The following is a 26,387-nucleotide window of genomic DNA, read 5'->3' on the forward strand; positions in this document are numbered from 1 at the left end:
TATGTGTATGCTGACAAAAAAAGTTTATCCTTTTTGCACCAGTATGACTATAATCCTTGAAATCACCCTAAAACTTTAATAATGGTAAAATATGGTCTCAGTTATAGTGGAATATTATTTGAAATTAGGTGAGATTAGACGCAAGCTCCAAATTCCGTTAAAACTGACGAAGAAAAAAAACGGACTCGCAATTTTTTGCACGTAAAGCCACTAGTAGCAGTGCAGTACCTCTGAACTTAGAAAATGCGGATTGGCAGTTTAATTGGTACGGTACGTAATTTATTAATATATGGCGGGGCGTATAACCCCCGTACGCGTCACCGAAAGTCTCAGACGAATCAATGGCAATGTCACTGATTTAATAAATCTTTATTGTGTCCATTGTTTTACGAATAATTATCACGTGATGTACATATGTCAGTCATGTGATTGGCGATATCTATATAAGGCACTGCGTATGCAGTGAAATCTACATTCTGAAGACCCAATTAAATATTCTGAAACGATCAGCATCTTCGCTTTATCTACACCATGGCACAAAACGCTCCAAAACCGTCAACAAATATAGGTGTACTTGGCGTGCCTATAAATACTGGACAGGTAAGTCTAACATTTTCATTCGGTGACAACTTTTCCAGTTTACAAGTTTTTATCACTGTAACTATAACTACTTTCAACAACAAAAAACAGAAGGGTGGATTTTTTTTTTACCATTTCTGCCAACACATCAAATATTTTGTTCCGTTATAAATTACAAAGCTTATTTTGTAAAGTTTAATATGGGTGAAAAAAATATTTGCCAAGATTTTTTGAGAAGGTCTCTGGGCAGTATATCGCGTCAACTTGATACAGAAGTATCGATAGTGTATTCCCTTTTGTTCAGTTACTTTTTGAAAGATTTTAAAACTCCTTGGAGTAACAAATTTTGTAAATCGGACGATTTTTTAAACCGAAAAGGGCACTTTAAATTGGTTTAAAACCTGCGTGGCGGCTAGCTGAATAGACGAGAAAGGAGTAAGCACAAAACAACGTATGAACTTCCTTAAAGTGACACATGATATTTAACTTTTAAGTTAGGCGGTTTTATTTGGTAGTCACTTTTGTTTCATTAGGGAATATCGATATCCCTGTTATTCTGTCTACGAAAAATGATGTCGATCAACTGCTAAAACGCAACAGATTATATCCAGATAATATGTTATATTAATGACACCATGACGTAATATTTTAGTTACTAATAAAATCGAAACCCGCTTCGCTTACCAAGCTTCTAACGGCAGTGCCGATACTCCGATGTAAACTTTTGGTGTGTACAAGTATTATTTATATGCATTTCATGCACTGGCTTTGAGTACGGAAAACGATATCCAAATCACGGATTACATACTGTGTCACCTTAATATGGGTGGAACCGTTTCCTTTCAATTATTACTACAGTTATACTACCATGATGATGTTGTTTTCCGAGTATTTTGCATAAAAGTGGTCAGAAAATAGTTATTGCAAATAATCCGTTAAGATCGACATAGTATCATGAACCGTAGTACTTCGGAGTTCAAATTATGGTTATGGGGAAAAACAGAAACGCCTACCGACGGAGTATCAAGTCGAATAACACAGGTAAAACAAAAACAAGTGAATTACCCCGGCATGAATTTTGTGAAGGACACTTTCAAAAATGTATAATGATATAGAAGACGAAAGGGCTACGGAAACCTTGGTTTGGAGGTGACCAGTAAACATTTGACTTTCCTGGACACGGGAAAAAAATGAAGTTGCTTTAGCCTGCGCAGGTGGGTTGTGGCTATGTGGGGCCGGGGTGGGAGATTGGATGCATGTTGTTAGCAATCTCGCTCAATTCAGTTAGCATTCCAATTGTAAACTGCACGGCACAAAATTTGGCAATACAAGCTTAGCCTCCAATGTTTAATTTCTATGCCTATTGCGGTTTTATTCATAGACATCTGAAATATAATAAACTATATAAAAAACGAAAGTAGATTAGGAGTCACGTGATCGTCAAATGTTTACTAGTCAGCTGGAATTTACTACTTATTAGCTTTGTTCTTAGCGTGAGTCATGAGTTAAAGAAAACGAAAATCCGATCATCAAAACAGGGTAAGACAAAACGAAAACAACTTGTGACTTTAACTTAACGACATCGCATAAAACACTTGCAACTTATTTATGAAGTAACAAGAGGCACGGTAGTAATTCAACTTGGCGATAAACATGCGGGTAGGGTCTCTAAACCTTTGTTTCGTCTACTTCAGCCATTTCAAGTTCTTTGGGATAATTACATTACAACTGGTACCATTATTGATCACATATTTCAGTATCGCAGTCCCAAAACAATCCGGACCCACTTTTGTTCAAAATTTCCCTTTTTTTGAAATACAGTGTCGTATACACGTATGCTTTAAGGAATGTATGCGATACTTCAAGCGATGACGTCATTGTTCTGTACGATTCTCAATGGTGGAAATATGTTAAAAGCTACATTAACAACACGTTTTAGTGAACTTCCCTTTAGCACTCTGAATAGTATTGAATCACCTGTGGGTAAATATATTTGTATAGCTGTATACCAACCTGATTAAAATCTAATGTGGTGAAAGCGGCTAAATGTCTTTATTTACCCCTATTTCCGTCGTTTATTTTGTGTTGTTTGTTTCCGGGTGAAAGCCTCGGGAAGGCGGTCACCAGGAACAAAACACACGTCTCAAAATGCTGGAAATGGAGGTAAATAAAGACATCTAGCCGCTTTCACCACATCAGAATTTAATCAGATTTTAATCAGATTGAGCTGTATACATATTAGTTACAATAAATCAAACCAAATCGATATTTTTGTCCGCACCTTATCATCACCTCAACGCAATCTCAATTTCAATTTGTTACGGTACTACTTTGGGATAAAAGTAACATCTAATTAACATATACAATGCCTAATTATCGGTATTTTGACAATTTTCAGTGAATATATTTATTGAAAATTTATTGGTTGTCTCATTGAAGAATATCTATTTGACAACTTGTCGGCTTGTTTAACCTTAGTTGTCGGATATGACAGAACAATACACATGTATAACTTTTTTTGTGTCAGGTTTTGCATAATTTATGACTAATTTATAATTTATGAATGCAGGATTTAAGACCCCTTAAGCTTATGATTTACTGTACATACTTTTTATTTCTGAAAAATTATTTGAAATATAAGGTTGGAAGAATAAAATGGAATCGAAACAGACTGACGTACCTTTCGATTCCTTACATTAAATATGTAATTTAGTTATTTTCACTTTCTTTTTGTTCAACAATAATGTTAGCCAAAACCTGGTGTCAAAGATGGACCTGTTGCAATGAGAAATGCTGGCTTGATAGACAAAATTAAAGAGCTAGGTAAGTGTGACGTCGAAATGTTTATTGTTTACTTAGTGTATTGTTTTCACATAAACTCCACCAAAGACGGAAGATAACTGAGACCTTTTAGGAACTTTAGGAAAATGAACCAAAGTCATAAAAGCGGGTGTTTTTGAAAAATAAATTAAATGTACTTACATGGTTTTATAACTGGAACACGTTGGTGGGTTATTCAGTTAGACAGCGACAGAACACTGGAGGAAATACTAGTACCGTCGTCAAACTGCTTATATTTTAACCAAACTGATAGCATTGATAGAGACCCATTTCAGCCTTCGTCAGTTTGGCTGTCAGAGTCTGTATTGCCCAACAGTATGCATAGCAGATATCGGTAGGGTCCACGTCGCTGACATTTTTGAAAAAATTCGGAAAAGGGAGTTATCACCCGCTTCATCGCGACGACGTAAGACTATATCAAGCAGTGTATCTTACATCTGATGTTTTCTGTGGAAAATTGTATGGCGTCATTAATTTCGACAGGGTCAAAGGTTACACTCGTACGCACTAAAATCAGGTATTTATTTATGACTTCTCACTATTCGGTTGTTTAGTGAAGGAGTTGATAGCAGTACTGAAACTAAGGGAGTCTTTACTAATTATAGGTGGGGCAATGGTGGGGTCAGATTTCACAAATCGGTTCTCGAGGGAGGGCCATATGGATGAGATAAATGGAGAGTCACGTTTACTTTGACCCTAGAACATCTGGTCTGAGCTTTGACTCACTATATTATCTAACTTTGCATTATTTTGTACTTTTGGCATCCCATCGTTGCCACCGTTACCACATCCCACCATTGTAATGTAATATCCAACCATATCAGTAAAATCAATGCTGATAACCCTGCAGCAGGGAATCAAATTTTAGTTGTGATCGGTGTGAGAAGAGGAGTGGGTCTCACAGGAATGAAGGGGGAACAGTGAGTGGAGATAATGTGGTGAAGTGACGATGTTGCTCTAGGTCCAGACAGTGTCGGTAATGTATGCCCATCGACTGTTTGCAAGTTCTGGCCTTCCGTTCTGCCAATTAGATCCAAACCCGGGACTTTATTAATGCAGTGCCTTCACACAAATTCACTGTGGTGATAGTAATGAGATCCGACCAACCAATGGCTTTAAATTATCAACGTGGTGGCAGCGGTGGGAGATTTCCATTAATTATGAGACTTGCGTCCATTTTCACATTTGAAAATATGTGAATGGGTGGGTAGGTGCAGAGGGCGGGCCTGATTTTATCTGGCCCCTCCCCACGTCTATAATGACTGAATTTTCCCTAAATTCGATTTACTTGTACCGTGACCTCTAGACGTTAGCTGTGATATGAAATCAGAGCAAACACACTGAGAACCGATGGAAAAGAAATCCTGTGAGACACACTTGATTGTTTTATAATGTTTTCCTACATGTTGCCATAGAAACCATTATTTAGTTTCATTTTGGTTCATATACTACACAATGCCTGATCCAACAACTATACTATGCATGCATGTGTGTGTTTATGGGAAGTAGGTGTTAACGCGTAAAACCATCACAGAAAATGTAAAATTCACACCATTAATTGAATGTATGTATGCAGTTCAGATTGTAACAAGTAAGTCAGGGCCGTGGGCGGGGCGGGGGGAGGGGGGGGTGAAATGGACGCCATCGTCGTTTGTGTTTATTGATAATATTCATATTAACAAAGCAACATATTCATGTATGAATATACATTATGTATAGTATGATTATTCATGTTTATTTTCTAATATTCATGTTTATTTACAATAGTCATATTTTATATATGAATATTAATATGCTTATTTATGTATATTCATATGCTTATTTATGAATATTCATATGTTTATTTATGATATTCATGTTTCTTTTCGAATATTCGTATGCTTATGTTTATTATACTATGCATATTTTTATTTATGAATATTCATATGTTTACTTATTTATTTATGAATATTCATATGTTTATTTATTTATTTATTTATTTATGAATATTCACATGTCTGTTAATTCACAGAAAATGACGTCAAGGATTACGGAGATTTGGTGTTTGAAAAAATAGGAAATGATCCTCCCTTTGGCACAGTTCAAAATCCAAGGAATGTTGGTGCAGCAAACAAAGAGGTAACACTTTCCTACAAGATTTAAAAAACAATATTCGACCCAACACAGTCGCTAGGTTCCAGTGATTTCACATAAAGTTTAAGTAATATCCGACATACAAACTTCGACTTTTGTCAAACTTTACTGTCAACTCATTTAAATGTTGTTGTTTTTATTTCTGCGGTTGTTGTTGTTGTTGTTGTTGTTGTTGTTGTTGTTGGTTTTTTTTTTTGGTTTTTTTTTGTGTTGTTTTGTTTTAGGGGTGATAACTTATCACTGCTGTAATTCTTATGGTTATTTTTTTTTAGTTCGATCAGTTTTTAACGATAAGGCTAAAAAAAATTAAATTTGTTTGATCCGATTACCCGACCCCACCTACATGTAGCTTTTCACTGTCTACGTCACCCTAAACTTTTTTTTTACGTATTCGAGAAAAAATAAATAAAATAGTGAAAAGTGTGAAGTCTCACGAGAAATAGTGAAAGCAGAAACTGACAGAAACTAATTAAAAAGGTAATATAAAACTGTTCTTCCAATCTAGTAATGGCTGTACATCTGATGAGAAGAAACCAATAACACAGAGACCATTTGGAAAACAACAGAAAACATAACTACCTGAATTAAACACTCACACATGAAAAATGATCTAACCCCCCCCCCCCCACCCCAACCCCCGCCCCGCCATTATAAAATTGAGCGTAATCGGAATCACACAATTTTTTAAGGCCTAATAAGTGGACGTGTTTACGACTTGTGCTGACAACCATCGTAAATAAAAAGGACTAGAATGTGTAGCAAACCCCACTTTATGTACGTATTCCTGAAAATCCAAGATTTCACTGTCACACGTCACATGTAGTTATAGTTCCCAAAAGCACCACACTCTAGAAAAGTCCGCTAGATCACTGACGTAGACAAATAAATAACTTTATTTTTAAGTAAGACCACTTTGCATCAGAGCTACACAAAAAAACGATTTCAAAATCTACTATTCGTAAATAACTCGATTTAAAAACTTTGAGTGCTCATACTCTGTTATTTAGTAACCAATGAACTGGATATGTTCATTTCTTCATGGTTGTGCTTGTAGATTTCAGAGATGGTGTCAAAGGTCATCACGGATGAACGGATGTGCATTAGTTTGGGTGGTGACCATGCCATGGCCATAGGAACAATCCATGGTCATGCCAAGGCACAGCCTAACGTGTGTGTGATATGGGTTGATGCACACACAGATATCAACACACCTCTATCATCTGGATCTGGTAACATCCACGGACAACCTTTATCTTTCCTTATACATGAGCTAAAGGAGTACGTCCCTCCGATTCCTGGCTTTGAATGGGTTGATACGGTCATCTCTGCCAAGGATGTCGCCTACATAGGAGTCAGAGACATTGACAAGGGTGAAAGGTGAGAGCAATGGAATTACAATGAGAAATTAATCAAGTGACAAATAAGAGAATGGACTGATCACAATGAATGATGACGTCACCATATCAAAACATTACATTGAATGAATATTTAATGGAGTCCCAATACAAAATTATGATTAAAACCAATTAGTGTGAGCTCATCATGGACATGATCACAAAATAGAATGAGACACCACACAGTTTTTTTATTGTATTGTTGTTGTAGTCAACACACTTTACATTGAACGTCTTTGTCAGCCAATTTTATCTCTGAAAACGTTGTTGTACGTACACCAGTTCCATTTTCACTACTCGATTGATTTTCATAGTATAGACATTAGATAACAAATGCATATACGTATTATACATGTACTACGATGGGGTGGATCCAACTAGAACTGGAATTGGAGCCTCTCTTTATAACATGCATAGTGAAATAAAACGTTAACTGAGGGGACGCAACTTGTAAGCTTTTGAAACTGTTTCGCTTCCTGTGGTATGATGCAAATTTTAGATTCTGTTTCTATCCAATTTGCTCCGTCACACAATTATACTCTCGTACAAATACATTCCAATTTTGTCTGTGTGCATCACTCTGAACATAGTACGTCGTTGCTGTTGCAAACCATGGACAGATCGTAGAGCTAATCCTATGGGGGCCCGTTCTGGTCACAATTATGTAGAAATAATAAAACTATTGCTGTAATTAATATACAGTGCATAAAATTAATCGAAACACATTTAAGTAATTCAAGGAATACATAATATTAATTGCAGCAACCATAAAAACTAATTCAAGGAATACATAAAATTAATTCTTGACTACATAAAAATAAGTCCAGTACATAAAATTAATCAAAACACATTTAATTAATTCATGGAATACATAATATTAATTGAATTGCAGTTACTATAAAATTGATTCTAGTCTACATGAAATTAATTAACACATTTAATTAATTCAGGGAGTGCATAATATTAATTGCAGCCATAATAAAAAATAATTCTAGACTACATTAAACTAATTCTAGCACATTGAAATAATTTGGGGAAAACATGATATTAATTACAGCAGTAGTTTTATTATTTCTACATAATTGTGACCAGAACGGGCCCCCATACTAATCGCCATTCAATTATCATTATTTACTTTGATTTCACTAGAGCCATAGTTGAGATGTGTGACATGAACTGTTTCTCCATCGATGTTGTTGATGAACTTGGTATAGTTGAAGTTGTGAAGAAGGCCATTAAATCTGTTAACCCAAAGTAAGCGACTTTATTTTTTTTTTATCAGTGAGAGTATATTTCAGAGTCTGGAACATTGTTCAAATAACACTGTGGTAGAAAACCTAACATTGTACAAGTGTCAGTCATAGGGATACGTAATATTTCAAAGATTATTGTTTTTTCTTGCTGTCTACACACTCAAAATATAATAACGTTGTCATTTGTCGAATATATTTCTCCTACCTATATTTCAAAACTGTATCCGAAAATAGTTATTTGAATTGAAGAATTACAATATTGAGTATATTGATACATTTGTAGTAGCAATATTCGTGTGACATTTCCCTCATAAAATGTGTCCATGTGGTGTCAGTGATACTGAGTCCAGATCGACTGTGCAAGTGACACATGATGATTGATGATACACACGTACATGGTGAATACATTCGACCTTTCCTAAATAATCTCAAAACGGCATCGCGATTTCAGATCATAACAGGTATTATATATATGTGTATAATGTACAATTTATACAAGCATTGTTATCACTTTTCCCTTGCAGTGGTGACCGTCCAATTCATCTCAGTTTTGATATTGATTCATTGGACCCAAATGAAGCTGCGAGCACAGGCACACCAGGTAAGTAAAGACACTCCGTATCTCTAAATTGAGCCAGCAGTTTTTCCGTAAGCAGACGAGAACACGCCTAGATGCTCATAATAATGTTTTTTTTTCTCAAATATAAGATTTTTTTTAAAAAAGAAGATATTTTCAATGATGCTAAATTTACAAAAAATGGACGTATGACAGAAATGATGTGAAAGACAGACCACATATGAAAACATCAATACATTGAGGTAGATGAATTTTCCAAAAGGCGAAAAAAAACTTTAAAAAAAAACATGTTTTATGTCATTTTGTACATAATGTACACCATTCTTTAAATCAATGATTTCTACTTGGGTTATTTGTAGTTAAGTTTGCGCATCGTTGTAAACCACTGCTCCCTTTACAGCAAACGTACCTCGTGTAACTTCTCTATCATTTTTATTGGGTCAGAAAAAGTATGCTTTGTCGTTTCCGATCCTAGCGATACTATTAGTAGAAACATTTCTCTTCTGCTTTTGAAGACTGATTGGATTTGGTGGCTAAGGTCAAATGTCAAAGTGACTGATTAATAAACATATTTACATATCTTTCCATACTATCAACAAACTGGAAAATAATGTTTGCTATTTCTGTACTTTAGAGGAGACATTTAACTATAGTATTCTCGCTAGCCAGCGAATATATTTCTGCTAACGCAAGGTGCCGTTATAGAGAGGCGTGTGGTTTCGAAAATGACTCACTTGGTACATGTAAATGTATTTTATAGGAATCGTAAAATAATTGAAATAACGAATTATTGATAAATATTAACCGTGAACCTTTCTATTTTGCAGTACATGGAGGGTTAACACTCAGAGATGGCATGTATATTGTTGAAGAAGTTTATAAAACAGGTAATTACAATAACAATTATCATAGAATGATTGATTTTTGAGGTAGGTGTACAGCCAATCAGACTGATGATCCGTCTTGCTTTCAGACGAATTAGACGTGATAACAGAATTTGATTGAGACTATATATAGTCCTGCTTGCAGACGAAGTATAGATACAGGCCTTGAACATGACCGGTACCTTAGTTATGTTTGTTGACAAGATGGAGAATGAGGGTCTATGGACGGAGTGATTATGGGACTCGATGCTGATTGCATCGAGTGTCGTATGATCATCACTCCGTTTGCAAGGAGGGCCATTTGATGATAAGAGTACGCAATAGTTCGTATGAATACATAATATATACCCATGAATATGTTTGTATATTTGTGTGGTATTAAACTAGAAAAAAATAGATGTATAGATGAAGTCTTTGTGAATATACGATGCTGTGACTACGAACACAATCCTCATGATTACCGGCCTGTGGGTAATCTTCTCCCGCGAGTGTAGTCCGATCTCCCGTCAAGAGGTATATCATGATCAAGAGTGTGGAAGAGTGTCACACTGTCAGTCCCGGGTCTCGCATAAATGTTATCTTATCAGTGGAGACATATATGTAAGAATTGCATAGCATCATCTATTGTTCCAGACTGGCTTTTTCTACAACTCTGCCAGAAAACTATTTTTTTGCATCTACATTTAAGCTCCGATCTGACCCTTTAAAATTTTAGTTGTCTCGTTGGCGATATGCCGACATGTACGGTACAGGGTAGGTACAGCCGGCCCCGGACTTTGAAGTGCACAAATCGGGCTGCTTGAATCAACAGCATTATTATGTAACTGAGTGACACCTACAATATCACGACATTTCTTGTCGATAGCGTATGTCGTAGACATATTTCCACATTACACTTGTAGAAATAAATAGTAATCCTTTTTCTTCACATTTTTTATGTAATCAGTATATAATGAGATATACAGATGAGGTTTTGTTTGCTAGAGGATTGATTTCAAGTGTTAGGTTTTATCATTTATTGTTCAGTTTGGTTCTAAATCAGACTTTGTGGTATACATACCAAATTTTGTCCCAAAAAATCCATAATGGTAGCTGTTATACATCATGTTCCCACATTGTGCTTAAAGCGTTCTGCCATTATTACCCTTGGTATGGACCAATAATGGCACAGTGTCCTGTGTATCTTGATCCTCAATTCATTGTCCTTATAAATCTGGATTAAAACATTCATATGGCAACCTCTATCCTACCAGGTCCACAATTATGTAACTTGGGTGACTGGGGCATTGATTGATTGATTGATTGATTGATTGATTGATTGATTGATTGATTGATTGATTGATTGATTGATTGATTGATTGATTGATTGATTGATTGATTGATTGATTGATTTCACTTAGCCTGTATATTAATGTAACACCTTCATTTCCTTGAGATTTATACCACTAGTCTTGTTACTATGCTATAGGTTTACTGGCTGGTATGGACCTGGCCGAGGTCAACCCTGAACTTGGTAACGAAGAACAACAAGAACAGACAGTGAATGCTGCCGTTGAGATAATTACAGCTGCCGTAGGAAAGAAGAGATATGGCAACACACCAAGTGACTACGAACTTCCAAAACCACCGAAGAAGTAGAGGGATTTCAATTGAGTGTAATTCAATAGCGTTTATGATGTGATGTGATAAGGTGTGGTGTGATGTGATGTGGTGTGGTGTGGTATGATATGATATGATATGATATGATATGATATGATATGATATGATATGATATGATATGATATGATATGATACAATATGATATGATATGATATGATATGATATGATATGATATGATATGATATTATATATGATATGATATGTAGCTTTATGCCTCCGGCCCATATCGCAAAAAAATTACAGTACTAGTTTACATAATCTCACGGAAGTGTACAGAAAAAAATTTTGCAGAATTCCTTTCTTAAAACATCTGCTCTGTATACATACGCAGCTAGGTTTAGAATTACTGGACCTTTGTTTGACGACATAAGTGAATAAAACTTTTCAATAGTAGGATTTACATATGACCATTCTGGTAAGTACTTTTGTCTGAGATTTTGGTACAGGGGACAAACTAGAGTAAAATGGTATTCATCTTCAATATTTGTTGACATACATATTTTACAAGTGCGATCTTCGAGATCAATGATATGATATGATATGATATGACATGATATGATATGAGATATGATATGATATGATATGATAAGATATGATATGATACGATACGATACAGTATGATACGATATGATACGACATGATATGACATAATATGACATGACAAGTGTCTAGTCCATGTCCAATTCACTTCTTGACATTATATTCATATGAGCTACAAATCATTATGTACACACGTTTTGTGTTCGACTTCATTATTTTCCTTATAGGCCTCTACAAAAATTGTCGAAGTTTCTAACATAGTGTTATTAAAAAAATTATTAATTCAAAGCTTCCCTACAAATGCCGGGTGTAATTGTTTGTACTATTATAGCAATTCCATATTACGTCATATTATGTGATGATATAAATTGAATCCGTGTGTTGTGACAACCATTTCGTGCATTTTGTTATGTTCCTGTAGCTGATCTGATGATACTGGTGAATATTAATGCAAGTCAGAATTTTTGGAACATTTTGCGTTATGTGGCACCCATACAGTTTATATTTGCGTTTGTATTTCTTACTTCTCTTTCAGCATATTCTTTTTGAATTGTACTATACTGCAAATTAATTATGCCCAATAAAGAATGTCTGTGCGGAAGATAAAAGTCTAAATCTATGCGACTCGATAGAAAAGTTGTTGACTTTCCTGAAAATAATCTGAATGTTTTGGAATGTATAGTTCATCGACAATGTGTGAGAAGAGCCACTGGCTCAACAGTCTATCGAGATGAAATAAAGTCTAATAACAATAATAATGATAATAATAATCGTCGATTTGTCCTCTAGGCTGTATATTCATACCGATCAAATAATTGTAGGATGTTTTCGGACTCAGTAAAAAGTCGACAAGGTTTGTAAAACAATTTATGCATGCGTGCAGACAGACAGACAGACAGACAGACAGACAGACAGACAGGTTGATTAACTGACTGACTGTCTACATACAAGCAGACCGCAGAGATAGACAAAATGTAGATAGACATGGATACACAAAGTCTAGTACTGTTATTAGCTGCAGTCACTACTTACTAGTTACTAATTTTGAATAAAATCAGTTATATGGTGCACAGTGCAGTCTGTAAAACTGATCTATATATGTGAGAGCTACCTGATATGAGAATACAGTTATTTTTATCTTTTCATCGACCTGACCGAGATAATTATATTATATGTTCGGATGCACGTAGGAGAGAGATAAATTGCACAGCAAAGGTCACACCCTAGACAGTCTAGATCTGGGGTTGGACTTCGTGGAAACAGTCCGATGAATCAATATTCGACACAGATTTCAACGTTATCATTACTGAGTGATAAGTATGTATGTATGGTGAGTTTACACAGGAACAAAGTATAGTATCTCTGGAATAGTTGTTGGTACATTTTTAGTCCATAGCAAAGCTTAGGAACAGAAAAGTATCAGACGTTAAAGATTCGAAACTTTTATCTATCCAGATAACATAATACATGTTCTCTGGGTAGATACAAGGTACAGTTATTCTTTCACTACGAATACTGTCAGGGCATGGTAAACTGAGGCCCCATTTTGGCTACAGCAAGTAACTAACATGTATGTACAGAATACACACTAAAACTTTAACGCTGGTATTTGGAAGTAACTCTCAGTCGCCAGAGCGTGATAGCTGTGGTTGGGTTGATTACCAAGAATGCTTTTTAACAAATTATTTGTATCCATATAAATTACGTCATCACTTTTGTATAATCTGAATAACTGGCAAGATCGATTAATTGCTCGAAATAATTCACTTTTAGAAAGTGACATTTTTGAATATGAACCAAACATAACCTTAAGAACCCATAAAGTTACAGAGTGAACCCCTTCAGTATGACTGCCTATGTGTGTATGTATGTATGTGTGTGTGTGTGTGTGTGTGTGTGTATGTATGTATGTATGTATGTATGTATGTATGTATGTATGTATGTATGTGTGTATGTATGTATGTATGTATGTATGTATGTATGTATGTATGTATGTATGTACGTGTGTATGTGTGTATGTATGTATGTATGTATGTATGTATGTATGTGTGTGTGTGTGTGTGTGTGTGTGTGTGTGTGTGTGTGTGTGGTTATATCTTATGAATTTGATGACGCTTTGTTAGTCTAGTCATTTTTCGCGTTTCGTCATTAATTAATTGATAAATTTATTCGGTTCTTGATGACACATCTTTTCCAGTCAAATTTGCGCCGTATTTGAAACTCCAGCCAGAGTTTACAAATCTGAATGCATAACTTTGATCTGCACACGTACATCATGTACATTGCAGTGGAGGCAGACTGTTTTGCAACTCTCCCACTTGTGAATGAGAAACTGAAACAAACGTCGAACTGATATACATATAGCAATTCTCGGAAGATCCACAATGGGTCGTCAATTTAATAAACTTGTCATAGTGTTCATCAGTTAGTTTTTATAGATGACCATTAAACAAATAGTATACTGTTCAACAACAGGATAAAAGGTTTTGTCCTTTCAACCAAAAAGGTCAGTTCGAATATTATCGATGAAATTCCTCTGAAACTTTATAAATGGTGAATATGCCCTCGAATATATTTCCAAACTTAGGTTGGACGAGAGACGTGAGCTCATATAGTATCGCTGAATTGAGAAACTGGATTCATTGATTTGCTGTTCTGAATTACTGACAAACAGTCCTGACCTCTCGAACCCATATTACATCAACAGCTTTGAAGATTGCATCATCCGAACACTACTGTCAGACCGATGTTCAACAGTTACTGTGTTTCTTGATGTGTTCATTGTTTCATGTCATATTATGGCACGATTGAAGTGTGAGTCATATGATTGGTCGTCATCGAAGTACACACTATATATAAGGCATCTTTGCAGTGATATATCCACATCCAGGACCCGACCAAATAGTCTGAAACAAGCAGTATATCATCGCATAATAAGTTCACGTCATGTCGTCGCAAAACGCCCCACAACCGTCGACATCTATAGGCGTACTCGGTATCCCGTTAAATACTGGGCAGGTGAGTTTGCAGTGTATAACATTTCCACATTATTGACAATTTTTAATATCTAAGTCTTCATTGCTGTCACTATAAAAAAAAGACCGGTGATTTTTGTTACCGGTCAATATAGCTGTTGCTGTTATTTCTGCAAGGGTTTAATTCGATCACAACTGAGAAAATTACAAATTGAAATTTGCAGTTGATCGACAGTTATCGATAGACAGTTGCATTGCCTATGTAGTAATCAGTTGCCTTTACTAATGTGTATAAATGTGTCTGTGTCAACCAAACAATTCAAAAATTAAAGATTGCATCATATTCAGCGCGAACGGGGTATTGTACAAAGGTTCGAACCTGCTTGGCGGCTAGTTAAATGAACGAGAAGGGGTTGGGATTGGCACAACGTAACGTGTGGACTTCCTGAAAGGAGACACATGCGCAGTCTGTACTTCATGGGTGTTGATGGTAACCTTTGTTACTTTCATTTTCGCGTACGCTTATATTAGTTCTATCTTCTAAAAACGGTGAACCATGTTGAGCCGCGAATTGATGAAACTCTCACCAAACATTAACATAATGATATGAAAATAATGTAATGACATACTATTTTTGTTACTAATAAAATCGATTGCTAAGCCTCTGTATATGCGTACCGGGTATCAAAATTATGCAACAGGAACTGTACATCAGTGCCGAAACTACAAGTTTTTGCTGTGTATAATGTACTATGTTTATTTTATGCAATGGCGTTTGAGTGGGATATGGGATCCATGTCACAGACTGTATCACTTTAATATGAACGTAACCATTTACCTTTTAATGTCTAGTGATCATACAACCCTGTGGTAATTTCATTTTGAGTAAAATGGTCAGGAAATGGTTACAGCAAACAGTGCGGTAGTATCATGAACTGTACCTTGAGTTCCAACCATGACTACGTACGGTCAAAACTACCCTGTAATGAGCAAGGTATAAGGTACAACACGAAGATGAAAAACAAACATCAAATAATTGAGCGTGAATTTTGTTACATTTCACTTTTCTCGAAATGATAAAAATGCCCTTATTTTTAGTTTTCGTTATTTTGGTGCTCAGGATTAGTGCACTGTACTAGTGTTTCTACGCCATATGCGATTTTAGACATCGAACTTTGGAATAACGCAAACCACAAAGTGTAAGTAGCTGACATGTGTCGTGTTGATTTGTTAGCTCAGTTGAAATGTACGAGGTGTGAACTTTGCCCTTTGTGTCGGTCAAAGAAACGAAAGTCCAGTGGTCAAAATGATGCTTCGGTAAATGTTGGAAACGTAAAAAAAATCTTTGGCAACCTTATAGCAAAGCCTGTTAATCCTCAACTTTTTTTTCTGCCAAGGAACAGTTGTTCAATATTGTTGTTTTTAACAAAAATGTATCCACGTAGTGTCAAAGTACACAGGAAAGGGTAAGCCGCCAATTCACATCCCTAGGGTTCACAGTCATCGTTGTAAAACTACCACACCTCTTTACGGGAACGATAGAACAATACCATTTTACGACAGCGGGAAAGGCTACCCTGGTATAGTGAACTTGATTTGACCGAAACAGAACTGAAACTTTTCATGGCCTTACGTTTTGTACTCGACAACAAATATGAAATCAAATATATAATACACAATTCAATTACTAATAATAAGAACCGTAGGCAAAAGCAAATGATATCTATTGGATTTGCCGAGTTGGTTTGAAGCCTTCGTTCATGAGAAAAGGACTCTCAAATATAATCTGCTAAATATGAAACTTTGGAAAGAAAGAAAGAAAGAAAGACAAACAAACAAACAGACAGACAGACAGACAGACAGACAGACAGAAAGACAGACAGACAGACCGACCGTAACCACCCACATACACACATAGAACTGTTACAAAAAAAATGTTTTAAAAAATGTAAAAATAAAAATAAAAAAGCTTACATAATTGAAAACAAGACTAGTTTTTCACTAATAATGAAACAATCTTTTATTTTTTCAAACTTGTTCAAACTGATCGGAATCCAAATATCTTCTACCACCTTTAACATATCCTTTTCCATTATCTGTCTTTCTTCGTCAATCTTTCATTCTCTTTTTCTTTTTACTTCTCGCTCTCTATCTGTCAACACCGTCTCTCTTCCCGCTAACTTTAATATATCCTTTTCGAATGTTTCCTGCTCTCTTATCTACTACTCCCCAACACCGTCTCTCTTCCCTCTAACTTTAACAATTCCTTTTCAAATCTCTGTCTTTCTTCTTCAATCTTTCTTTGTCCTATGTATATACTTTTGACTCGGGAGTATATAGAAGTGTGCACTGTTTTGATAGGCTACAGGACTACATCTTCTTCTTTTTTAAATATCAATTTCATAATATCATGCAAATGTTTTTGAATGTTTTATTTTTATTCTTTAATTTAATAATTTTCTTGTTTTTTTTTGTTTGCTCCCTGTGCATTCTTATTCATTTTCATTGTTTTTTGAGAAAATAAATTCTACACACACAGACACAGACACACACACACACACACACACACGCACGCACACCTTTTTTTCTGACAATTTCTTGAAATATAATGCTAGCCGCTTTACGTCGAAATTGAACATGCACGTTTAAAAATATGTCCCCTCCTTTTTTGATTTCTTGTATTAAATATAATTACAGTTGAGTTTGTTTTCACATTCTCTTTGTTCTACAACGATTTCAGCCGAATCCAGGAGTTAAAGATGGACCTACTGTAATAAGAAAGGCTGGCTTGATAGACAAGATTAAAGAGCTAGGTAAGTGTGACATAAAAATGTTCTATATTCTACTATATTGTTTCCATGTAAACCACCACCACCACCACTTCCACAACAACAACAACAACAACAACAACAACAACAACAACAACAACAACAACAGAAGGTAGAGGTTTTTGAAAGTCTTAAAAGTTAAACTAGCCGAATTCATGAATGCGTTTGACGGAGGGGGAGGGGTGTAGACAATTGCACTGGAGAAGTTGTTCAATTATGCAGCTGGGTAGTGAGCATACTGTGGCACCGGGAGGAAGAACTTTCATCAGCCAATTAACTTGTCACAAAACAGATAGAGTTACAGTTTATTCTTTGAAAGAAATTCACGATAGTTGTAATACACGATCTTCAGTTAACAGCGATCAATTTTACCGATAACGTCCGAGTCATTGGTTGATCAAAGGTTAAATTCGTATCGTGTATTGTTGTTTAATAATTACCTACATGTGTTGAATTTGCTATGGTAACCATTATTTCGTTGCCTTTTGGTTCGTGGATTTTGATCAAGGATCAAACGACTACATGTACACTATGCATACATTGGGGTGGGGTTGGTGATAATGTTCACGTCTATATATACAAACACAGAAATGGCAAAAATAAAACATTGCATGTACGTATAAGATGGTGAATACGATGGGCCATGAGGAGGGTGAACATTACCGTAGTTAATCTTTATTTATGAATATTTATATGTATATGTTTATAATACATTTATTTTATTATTTATTTATTTATATATTTTTATTTATTTATTTATTTATTTATTTATTTATTTATTTATTTATTTATTCATTTATTTATTTATGAATGTTCATGTTTATGAACATTCATATGTTATTAAATTTTATAATAAACATGTTTATTTGTAAATATTCATCTGTTTATAATATTCATGTCTACATCTATGAATATTCCCATGTTTATTTATGAATATTCACATGTTTATTTATGAATATTCACATACCTATTAATTCACAGATAATGACGTCAAGGACTACGGAAATCTAGAGTTTGAAAAAATCGAAAATGATCCTCCCTTTGACAAAGTTCAAAATCCAAGGAATGTTGGTGCAGCAAACAAAAAGGTAACACTTTCCTACAGGATTTTCTTTTTCTTTTTCTTCTTTAATATATTCACCACATCACAGCCGCTACTTATATATGCGTCTGCATCCCTTGAGATCACGTGACATTTTATTTAATACAAACGTTCGACGATATGTACTTTTCTCAAACATTTCTGTCGAAATTGCGTTTTTATGCTCTTTCTTTTCTTTGATCGGATTCTAACAAATTCTTTTGAAAGTTATTTGTATAAATGATTCAATTTCTAGAGACTTGAGAACTTTCACTTTGTTGTCATTTGACAGAGTGTGTCCATTTCCCCTTTCTACTTGTAGATTTCAGAGACGGTGTCAAAGGTCATCCAGGATAAGAGGATGTGTATTACACTGGGTGGTGACAATTCCTTAACCATAGGAGCAATCCACGGCCATGCCAAAGAACAGCCCAACGTGTGTGTGATATGGGTTGATGCATTCCCAGATATCAACACACCACTGACGTCAGATTCTGGTAACATCCACGGACAACCTTTATCTTTCCTTATACATGAGTTAAAGGAGTACGTCCCTCAGGTTCCTGGCTTTGAATGGGTTGATACTGTCATCTCTGCCAAGGACATCGCATATGTAGGAATCAGAGACATTGACAAGGGTGAAAGGTGAGAGCAAATATTGAAAAGAAAAAATGCAATGAAAATTAACCAAGATGCAAAATGAGGATGGACGATTGATGAACAACACTGACATGTTTGTGAACTTGTTTGGTTTAGTTTTGTCCCAGAAGTTCAACCAAAAGTGGAAAAACCATACAATAGTCCAGCTCCTTGTTTAATTATACTGTCCCTATAAATATATTTCATCTGCAATATTACATTCTAAGATTGAACACAACATATTTGATTTTCGTGAGCACAAATGACGGACAGATCATTGAGTTAAGCTGTATCTAATTTACAACTGGTACTTTGATTCTACTAGAGCCATCATTGAAATGTGTGGGATGAACCTTTTCTCCATCGACGTCATTGACGAACTTGGTATAGTTGAAGTTGTAAAGAAAGCCATTGCATCTGTCAATCCAAAGTAAGTGACTTTGACATTGGAACATTTATTATTTAAGAGACCGTATCTGTGGGTGCTAGTAACACTGTGATAGAAAATAATAGCAGTATCTCTCTTTCTCTTTTTCTCTGTCTCTCTCTGACTCTCTCTCTGTCTCTGTCTCTCTCTCTGTCTCTGTCTCTGTCTGTCTCTGTCTGTCTCTGTCTCTGTCTCTGTCTCTGTCTCTCTGTCTCTGTCTCTGTCTCTCTCTCTCTGTCTCTCTCTCTCTGTCTCTCTCTCTCTGTCTCTCTCTGTCTCTGTCTCTGTCTCTCTCTCTCTCTCTCTCTCTCTCTCTCTCTCTCTCTCTCTCTCTCTCTCTCTCTCTCTCTCTCTCTCTCTCTCTCTCTCTCTCTCTCTCTCTCTCTGAATTTCAATTATTTGATTTATTTTGTAAAATGTACACAAGTATTATTGTCACCTTTTCCTTACAGTGGTGACCGGCCAATTCATCTCACTTTTGACATTGATTCATTGGACGGTGCGATTACAGGCACGCCAGGTGAGAAAAAGACGCTTCATTGACTCGACTGAACTCAGTTCAAGCAATTCTTTTCCGTATGTAAAGCAGACAGTCATTTCATATACAGCCAACCACAATGAGTTTTCCCAAAATGGAAGATTGTAGATTGTTATGTTTGTTCTCGGTATACATCATCAATGGTGCTACTTTACAAGCAAATCGCTTTAACGAGTAGACAGGTAATTATAAAGTGGGAAAGAGATAAACCTCTGGAAATATGAATACGCTAGCCAATGTAAACATGTAGACAATATGTATACACGTAGGGTTTATATACTTGAGAGTAGACTTCAATCAACTACGCTCAACAACTAAAGGCACGAATTTAGGAGGCAAATTCAATAGTTCAATAATGGATAAATACGAATTTCTAGTTAGGCCTCAGACCCCCCACCCTCCTTTCTCTAACTTAATGAGAATTGTTTCAGAAAGCGCAATTAATTTCACATCATTATGTAGTAGTATACATTGCTAGGAATACAAAGCCAGTTTTTTTGTGAGATAACAATAGTTCCTTCAGTATTGACAATTTTATGAACGTATTTACTATACCGACAATATTTCCATTTCTTGATCTGACGACTTTTTGAATAATAGAAATATTTGTATTTAGGGGAATAGATAGAGTCCATTGAAAGTATAATTGATTTTATAGGATGAAAACTAAATGGATCACCCTCCCACCCCCTCCCCACCCCAAACCAAAAGATTAGTTTTCTTTATCCTACATTGTACTGTCGATCTCGTCAACCAATAAAAATGGAGTATTGCCGCTGAGGGCGTAGCGTCAAGATATATCTTATCGTCTCCAGACCCAGATTCTTGCCGTTGAGGGCTTCACCCCCTAGCGAGAGTCTGGGTAACCGTAGTCGCGGTTACCCAGTCTCTTGCCCACAGCAAAGAGTACGGGAAAATACAATGTCGCCGATTGTAAGGAGGAACATGGCCGCTGACAAGATGGAACAGTCACTGATTGGACAAAAATTATTCTGAATTTTTATTTGCATCAACTCTGTATTTTTAACCATAGACCCATTGGTGGAGGGTCTATGATTTAACAGAAGTCATGTGGTATAAATGTTTTGAAAACCATCTTTTTCAGGAGATAAATCAAAATACTCTTCAGCAAGAGTTGACACCATGTGATTTTACTATAGAGGTCATGTTATGGGTCAGCTCTCTGTGCAGCCATCTTGTAATAATCGGTGACATTGTATTTTCCCCAGACTCTCTACTAGGCTCATGGGGCAAGGGGTTGGGTAACCGAGACTAAGGTAACCGAGAACACATAACTTACAGATAATAGATCGTTGGTCAATATTATTGATATCTCTAATCAGGAATCTTTCTATTTTCAGCTGCCGGTGGTTTAACACTTAGGGAGTGTATATACATTGTTGAACAAGTTTATAAAACAGGTAAATATTAATCTAATTATTATTATTAGACCAAAAACATTGTGTGGTTCCAATTATGCTCAATTTTAGAATAAATAGGGGAGGGGGTACATGTTGTTTGTTTTGTTTTGTTTTGTTTTGTTTTGTTTTGTTTTTGTTGATTTTTTTATTCATGTGTGATCGAGTGTCTAGTTCAGGTATAGTTATGTTTTCCATTGTTTTCCATGTGGTCTCTGTGCTATTGGTTTCTTCTCATCAGATGTACATCCATTACAGATTGGAAGAACAATTTTATATTGTCTTTTTAAGTTGATGTCAATTTCCACATCCACAGTTTCTCACGAGATTTCACACAGTTTTCGAGATTTCATTTTTTTTCTCGAATACGTAAAACAAAGTTTAGGATCGGCAGTGAAAAACTAGGTGGGGTCGGGTAACCGGCACCAATTAAACAATTTTGTTGGCCTTAATAATGGCTGTTGAACTAATTTCAAACGCCCCCCCCCCCCCCCACACACACACACCAGATTTATCTGATGATAAAGCTAGGCTTTCAGTGAAAGTGATTACAGAATTTGGTTGAGACTATACTCCTGTTTACAGACGAAGTATAGATACAAAACTATTAACATGGCCTGAGTTTAAGACAGGAAGGAGTGATTATATGGGAATCGCTTCTGACTGCAGAGACAACAGTCTCAGGTTAAGTCTACTACATGTAGATTCTATGCTCGTTGCTGATTATACATGTACTCCTTCTGCAAGCAGGACTGTCTGATGGTTTCCATTGTAGTTCAAATGAACTACGTAATATCAACCCAATATATGTCTGTGTATGTGTATATGGTAACTCAAAAATGCACCGTCCGTTGAATGACAGGTCCAGATGCAGTCTTTTTGAGTACGATACAGTGCTCACGTGTACAGTCCTCATTGTCAGCCCCTTGCTAACCCTCCCTCTACCGCTATCTAAGACCAAGAGTGTCGAAGACTGTAGGGACTAATTGTCATTCGTATTCTAGTATTGGCGATATAGATAATCCCACGCGTAAAGTAATACTTTGGCGACATCTGTCTGTCTGTGTCTGTGTCTGTGTCTGTGTCTGTGTCTGTGTCTGTAAATTGTAATTGGTTTTGTTAAGTTGTTCATCTGCCAATCACAGTCACCCAAATCAATGTCATCAATATTTCACCTGTCAAATGTATGACAATCCCAAAGTGAATGGACACCATTGATTGTCTGTCATTGTTTTGTCTTTGTTTGTTATCTCTCTGCCAATCACTGTCAGTCTAACTAAAACTGTTATCAGCCAATCAGTCAATTTTACTAAAACTGTCATCAGCCAATCACTGTCAGTCTAACGAAAACTAATCAATTTTCAGACCTACTGATAGCTCCATTGATTGACACCGTACCATTGAAGTGTAAAAGGTCACGTGATCTCTTGTGGATAGCTCTCCGTATACCTTTACCGTAGCCTTGTTGCCACAGTAACCTATTCGAAATAATAACTGGACTATTGTGTTATATATACATTTTATCGTAAATCATTCAGATATGCAATTTTGTTTCAATCTGTGTCTTCAGGTAAGATGTCAAATCAAGTTGTTCAGTTCTAGCGCTGACTTTGTCTGTCTCAGGCTAAAGCAATAATGTTGTTTTTATATAGCACTTTCCCTGACACTCTGTGCTCAAAGTACTTTACAATTATTATCCCTAGCTCGGATCTATATGGGCGAAAATGCCCTTTATATTTCCTTAACTCCCTGGGTAGCATACAGTCCATTGCAGTCTGTATAAGCGCATAGGATTAAAGTATTCACATTGCAACCTCTATCCTACCAGGTCCACAATTATACAGCTGGTTGAATTGAGGCACAGTTGTGATTCAAATGTTGTCCAAGGACTTTAACCACTCAGAAATAAACGGCAACGATCAGGCTCGATGGGGCTTGAACATAGTCTTGCTACATAAATGAATTGCACATACATGCCACCATACATACATCAAATGAACACCGCACATGGCATTTACACGTCCTCCATTGGGTGTTTTAATGCTAGGACAATTATCGGCGTCGTAATGTCTGCATGGAGTTTCAAATACATTTATATGGTTTATTTCATTAAGACTAAATGTAGCAAAAAATGCGATATTGCTATTGAAGTGTGGCATATGCAGTTTCTTGTTGGTTTCTGCATGGTTGCCTCAAACAGAAACATATGCATGGTATTGTGAAATTCACTGTAATTGAAGATCCTGACAGTTAAGATGTAGATAAAGAAAATACAATGTCACTTGAAGACAATTATTACCAGTTTTAAGACGTTCATACTTATAAGTTGGAATGATTAGTATCAGCAAAAATATGATCCTCAAAAATGTTTTCTATAAATAAAATGATATGTACGTTTACATTGTATCATTGTAAACTGTGTTACTAGGTTTACTAGCTGGTATGGACATGACGGAGGTAAATCCTGAACTTGGTAACAAAGAACAACAAGAACAGACAGTGAATGCTGCCGTTGAGATAATTACAGCTGCCGTAGGAAAGAAGAGATATGGCAACACACCACGTGACTACAAACTTCCAAAAGCATCGAAGAAGTAGAGGGATTTGCAATTCAATAGCGTTTATGATGTGATGTGATGTGATGTGATGTGATATGGTGTGATGTGATCTGATATGTGATCTGATCTGATCTGATATGATATGATATGATATGATATATGGTATGATATGGTATGGTATGGTATGGTATGATATATAATATAATATAATATATGGTATGAGATATGATATGATATATCTGAAATGATATATGATATGATATGATATGATATGATATATATGATATGATATGATATGACATGACATGAAGATAAAATATTGATAGAGCGTCTAGTCCATGTCTAATTAACTTCTTGACATTATATATACATATGTGTTACAAATCCCTATATACTCACATTTTGTGGTCGACATCATTTTTTCCCCTAGGCCTACGCAATATTGACGAAGTTGGTAGCATTGTGTTATAAGGATTAATTCACAGCTTCCATACAAATGCAGAGAGTAAATTTTTGTAGTATTGTAGCAATTTTTATGATGTCATGTGTGACGATATAAATTTAATCCGTGTGTTGTGACAAACATTTCTTACCTTATGTTGGGTTCCTGTAGCTGATATGATGACACGGACGAATGCAGATCAGAATATCTGGAAACATTTTGCATTATGTTGAGCCCATCCACTTTATATTCTGCATTAATTTTGTATTGCTAATTATTCACTTCTCTTTCAGCATATTTTTTTTTCGAATATTAAAACTGTACTATAGTGCAAATTAATTATGCCCAATAAACAATGTCTGTGTATAGCAGATAAAAAGTCCATATCTGTGCGAGTCGATAGAAAATTTGTTGACTTTTCAGAACATTATCTGATTGTTTTGGAATGCATTGTTGATTTTTCCTCTAGGCTGTATATTCATACTGGTCTATTAATCGTAGGATGGTTTCGGACTCAATAAAATGTCGGCAAAGTTTGTAAAACAATTTATGGCATTGTTTCTGAATATGATAGAGTGGCAAACCTTGAAGTCTGAGCAATGGTCAATCCCGTGATAAAGTTGGTTTAAGGGCAAATGTTGACTCGACATTCCAGGGTATAATTTTACCAAATGTGACTTGCGTGGACTCTGCTAATTTCCCAGATTGATTCAGTACCTGAGTGAGTACAGATAAAATGGCAGCGGCAGCGTTTTATGTCAGTCAATTGCAACGTAACGATCAAATGTATAGCTAGATTATGATAATATATGCAAGCAAACTTCACAAGTGTATCCTCCATGGACGAATCTGAGGTAGATATGGCTAAAGATGATGTGAGGAAGAAATTCAGGCAAAGTCTTGTATCAGACATTGTGCATGTACACTAGGGATTGCTGGTGGTCGAGTGGATAAACTACTTGCCTCACGCCACTGCGGTCGGGGTTCGAACTGATTCAGGGTTTGATTAAATTTACCACGCTGTTAGTAAGAAGCGTGTCAGTTTGACTGTACCAAACAACGCAGGTTTCCCCCAGGTACTCTGGTTTCCTCCTGCATTAACACTGAACCCATGAGGGGTGGGGCCCTCACTGGACGTCTTTTGAGATAAGTATTTATATACTTGAAGAACTATCCAGTATAAATAAATATGCAAATAAATAAATATGTAAATAAACAGACAACAGACACACAAATAAATAAATAAATAAATAAATAAATAAAGATAATTACTAAATGTTCCGTGCTGGGTGTAACCAAAGAAGTCAAAACCAAGAATACCCATTTCTCCCCCCCCCTCCAGTCAAATGATTGTAAGAAAAATATGGGAGAGATACAGAATGATGTAGACAGTGACAAACAACAACGTATATGGAGAGGCAACGAGAGACAAACAATATCGATGACACAGAGAGACAGACGTATGGAAATACAGATTCCCTCAGACTGAGTGACTGGTAGATGTCGTGACACGTAATTATATGTGATAAAACGTCTAAGGGTGGCCCTATTTTTTATGTTACATATTTCTCGTTACTTTTTCATGGCAACTATGGGTTGGTTTATCAATTTTTTTTTAAAA

At 35.9% G+C, this 26,387-nt stretch overlaps 2 protein-coding genes across 2 annotated transcripts; both read left to right on the plus strand.

Moving 5' to 3' along the window:
* The first annotated feature begins 531 nt into the window (after nt 1-531).
* On the plus strand, nt 532-11,387 carry LOC144440687 (arginase-1-like). Its single transcript, XM_078130072.1, has 8 exons — nt 532-600; nt 3,330-3,402; nt 5,432-5,538; nt 6,608-6,930; nt 8,097-8,201; nt 8,725-8,801; nt 9,605-9,664; nt 11,130-11,387. The coding sequence occupies exons 1-8, from the start codon at nt 532-534 to the stop codon at nt 11,297-11,299; spliced, it is 984 nt and encodes a 327-aa protein (XP_077986198.1). The 3' UTR covers nt 11,300-11,387.
* Nucleotides 11,388-14,613: 3,226 nt separating this feature from the next.
* On the plus strand, nt 14,614-25,289 carry LOC144441124 (arginase-1-like). Its single transcript, XM_078130655.1, has 8 exons — nt 14,614-14,878; nt 17,576-17,648; nt 18,645-18,751; nt 19,067-19,389; nt 19,709-19,813; nt 20,263-20,330; nt 21,710-21,769; nt 24,195-25,289. Exons 1-8 carry the CDS (start codon nt 14,807-14,809, stop codon nt 24,362-24,364), a joined length of 978 nt encoding a protein of 325 aa, XP_077986781.1. The 5' UTR covers nt 14,614-14,806; the 3' UTR covers nt 24,365-25,289.
* The last annotated feature ends 1,098 nt before the right edge of the window (nt 25,290-26,387 follow it).

Source organism: Glandiceps talaboti, chromosome 10, assembly GCF_964340395.1.
Source record: "Glandiceps talaboti chromosome 10, keGlaTala1.1, whole genome shotgun sequence".
Lineage (NCBI taxonomy): Eukaryota > Metazoa > Hemichordata > Enteropneusta > Spengelidae > Glandiceps > Glandiceps talaboti.

Bases quoted from the DNA above. Each gene is read 5' to 3' on its own strand.
- LOC144440687 (XM_078130072.1), top strand. From the start codon at position 532: ATGGCACAAAACGCTCCAAAACCGTCAACAAATATAGGTGTACTTGGC. The intron at 601-3,329 runs GTAAGTCTAACA...CAATAATGTTAG, and splicing joins TGCCTATAAATACTGGACAG to CCAAAACCTGGTGTCAAAGA. The intron at 6,931-8,096 runs GTGAGAGCAATG...TGATTTCACTAG, and splicing joins GACATTGACAAGGGTGAAAG to AGCCATAGTTGAGATGTGTG.
- LOC144441124 (XM_078130655.1), top strand. From the start codon at position 14,807: ATGTCGTCGCAAAACGCCCCACAACCGTCGACATCTATAGGCGTACTC. The intron at 19,390-19,708 runs GTGAGAGCAAAT...TGATTCTACTAG, and splicing joins GACATTGACAAGGGTGAAAG to AGCCATCATTGAAATGTGTG. The intron at 20,331-21,709 runs GTGAGAAAAAGA...TTCTATTTTCAG, and splicing joins TGCGATTACAGGCACGCCAG to CTGCCGGTGGTTTAACACTT.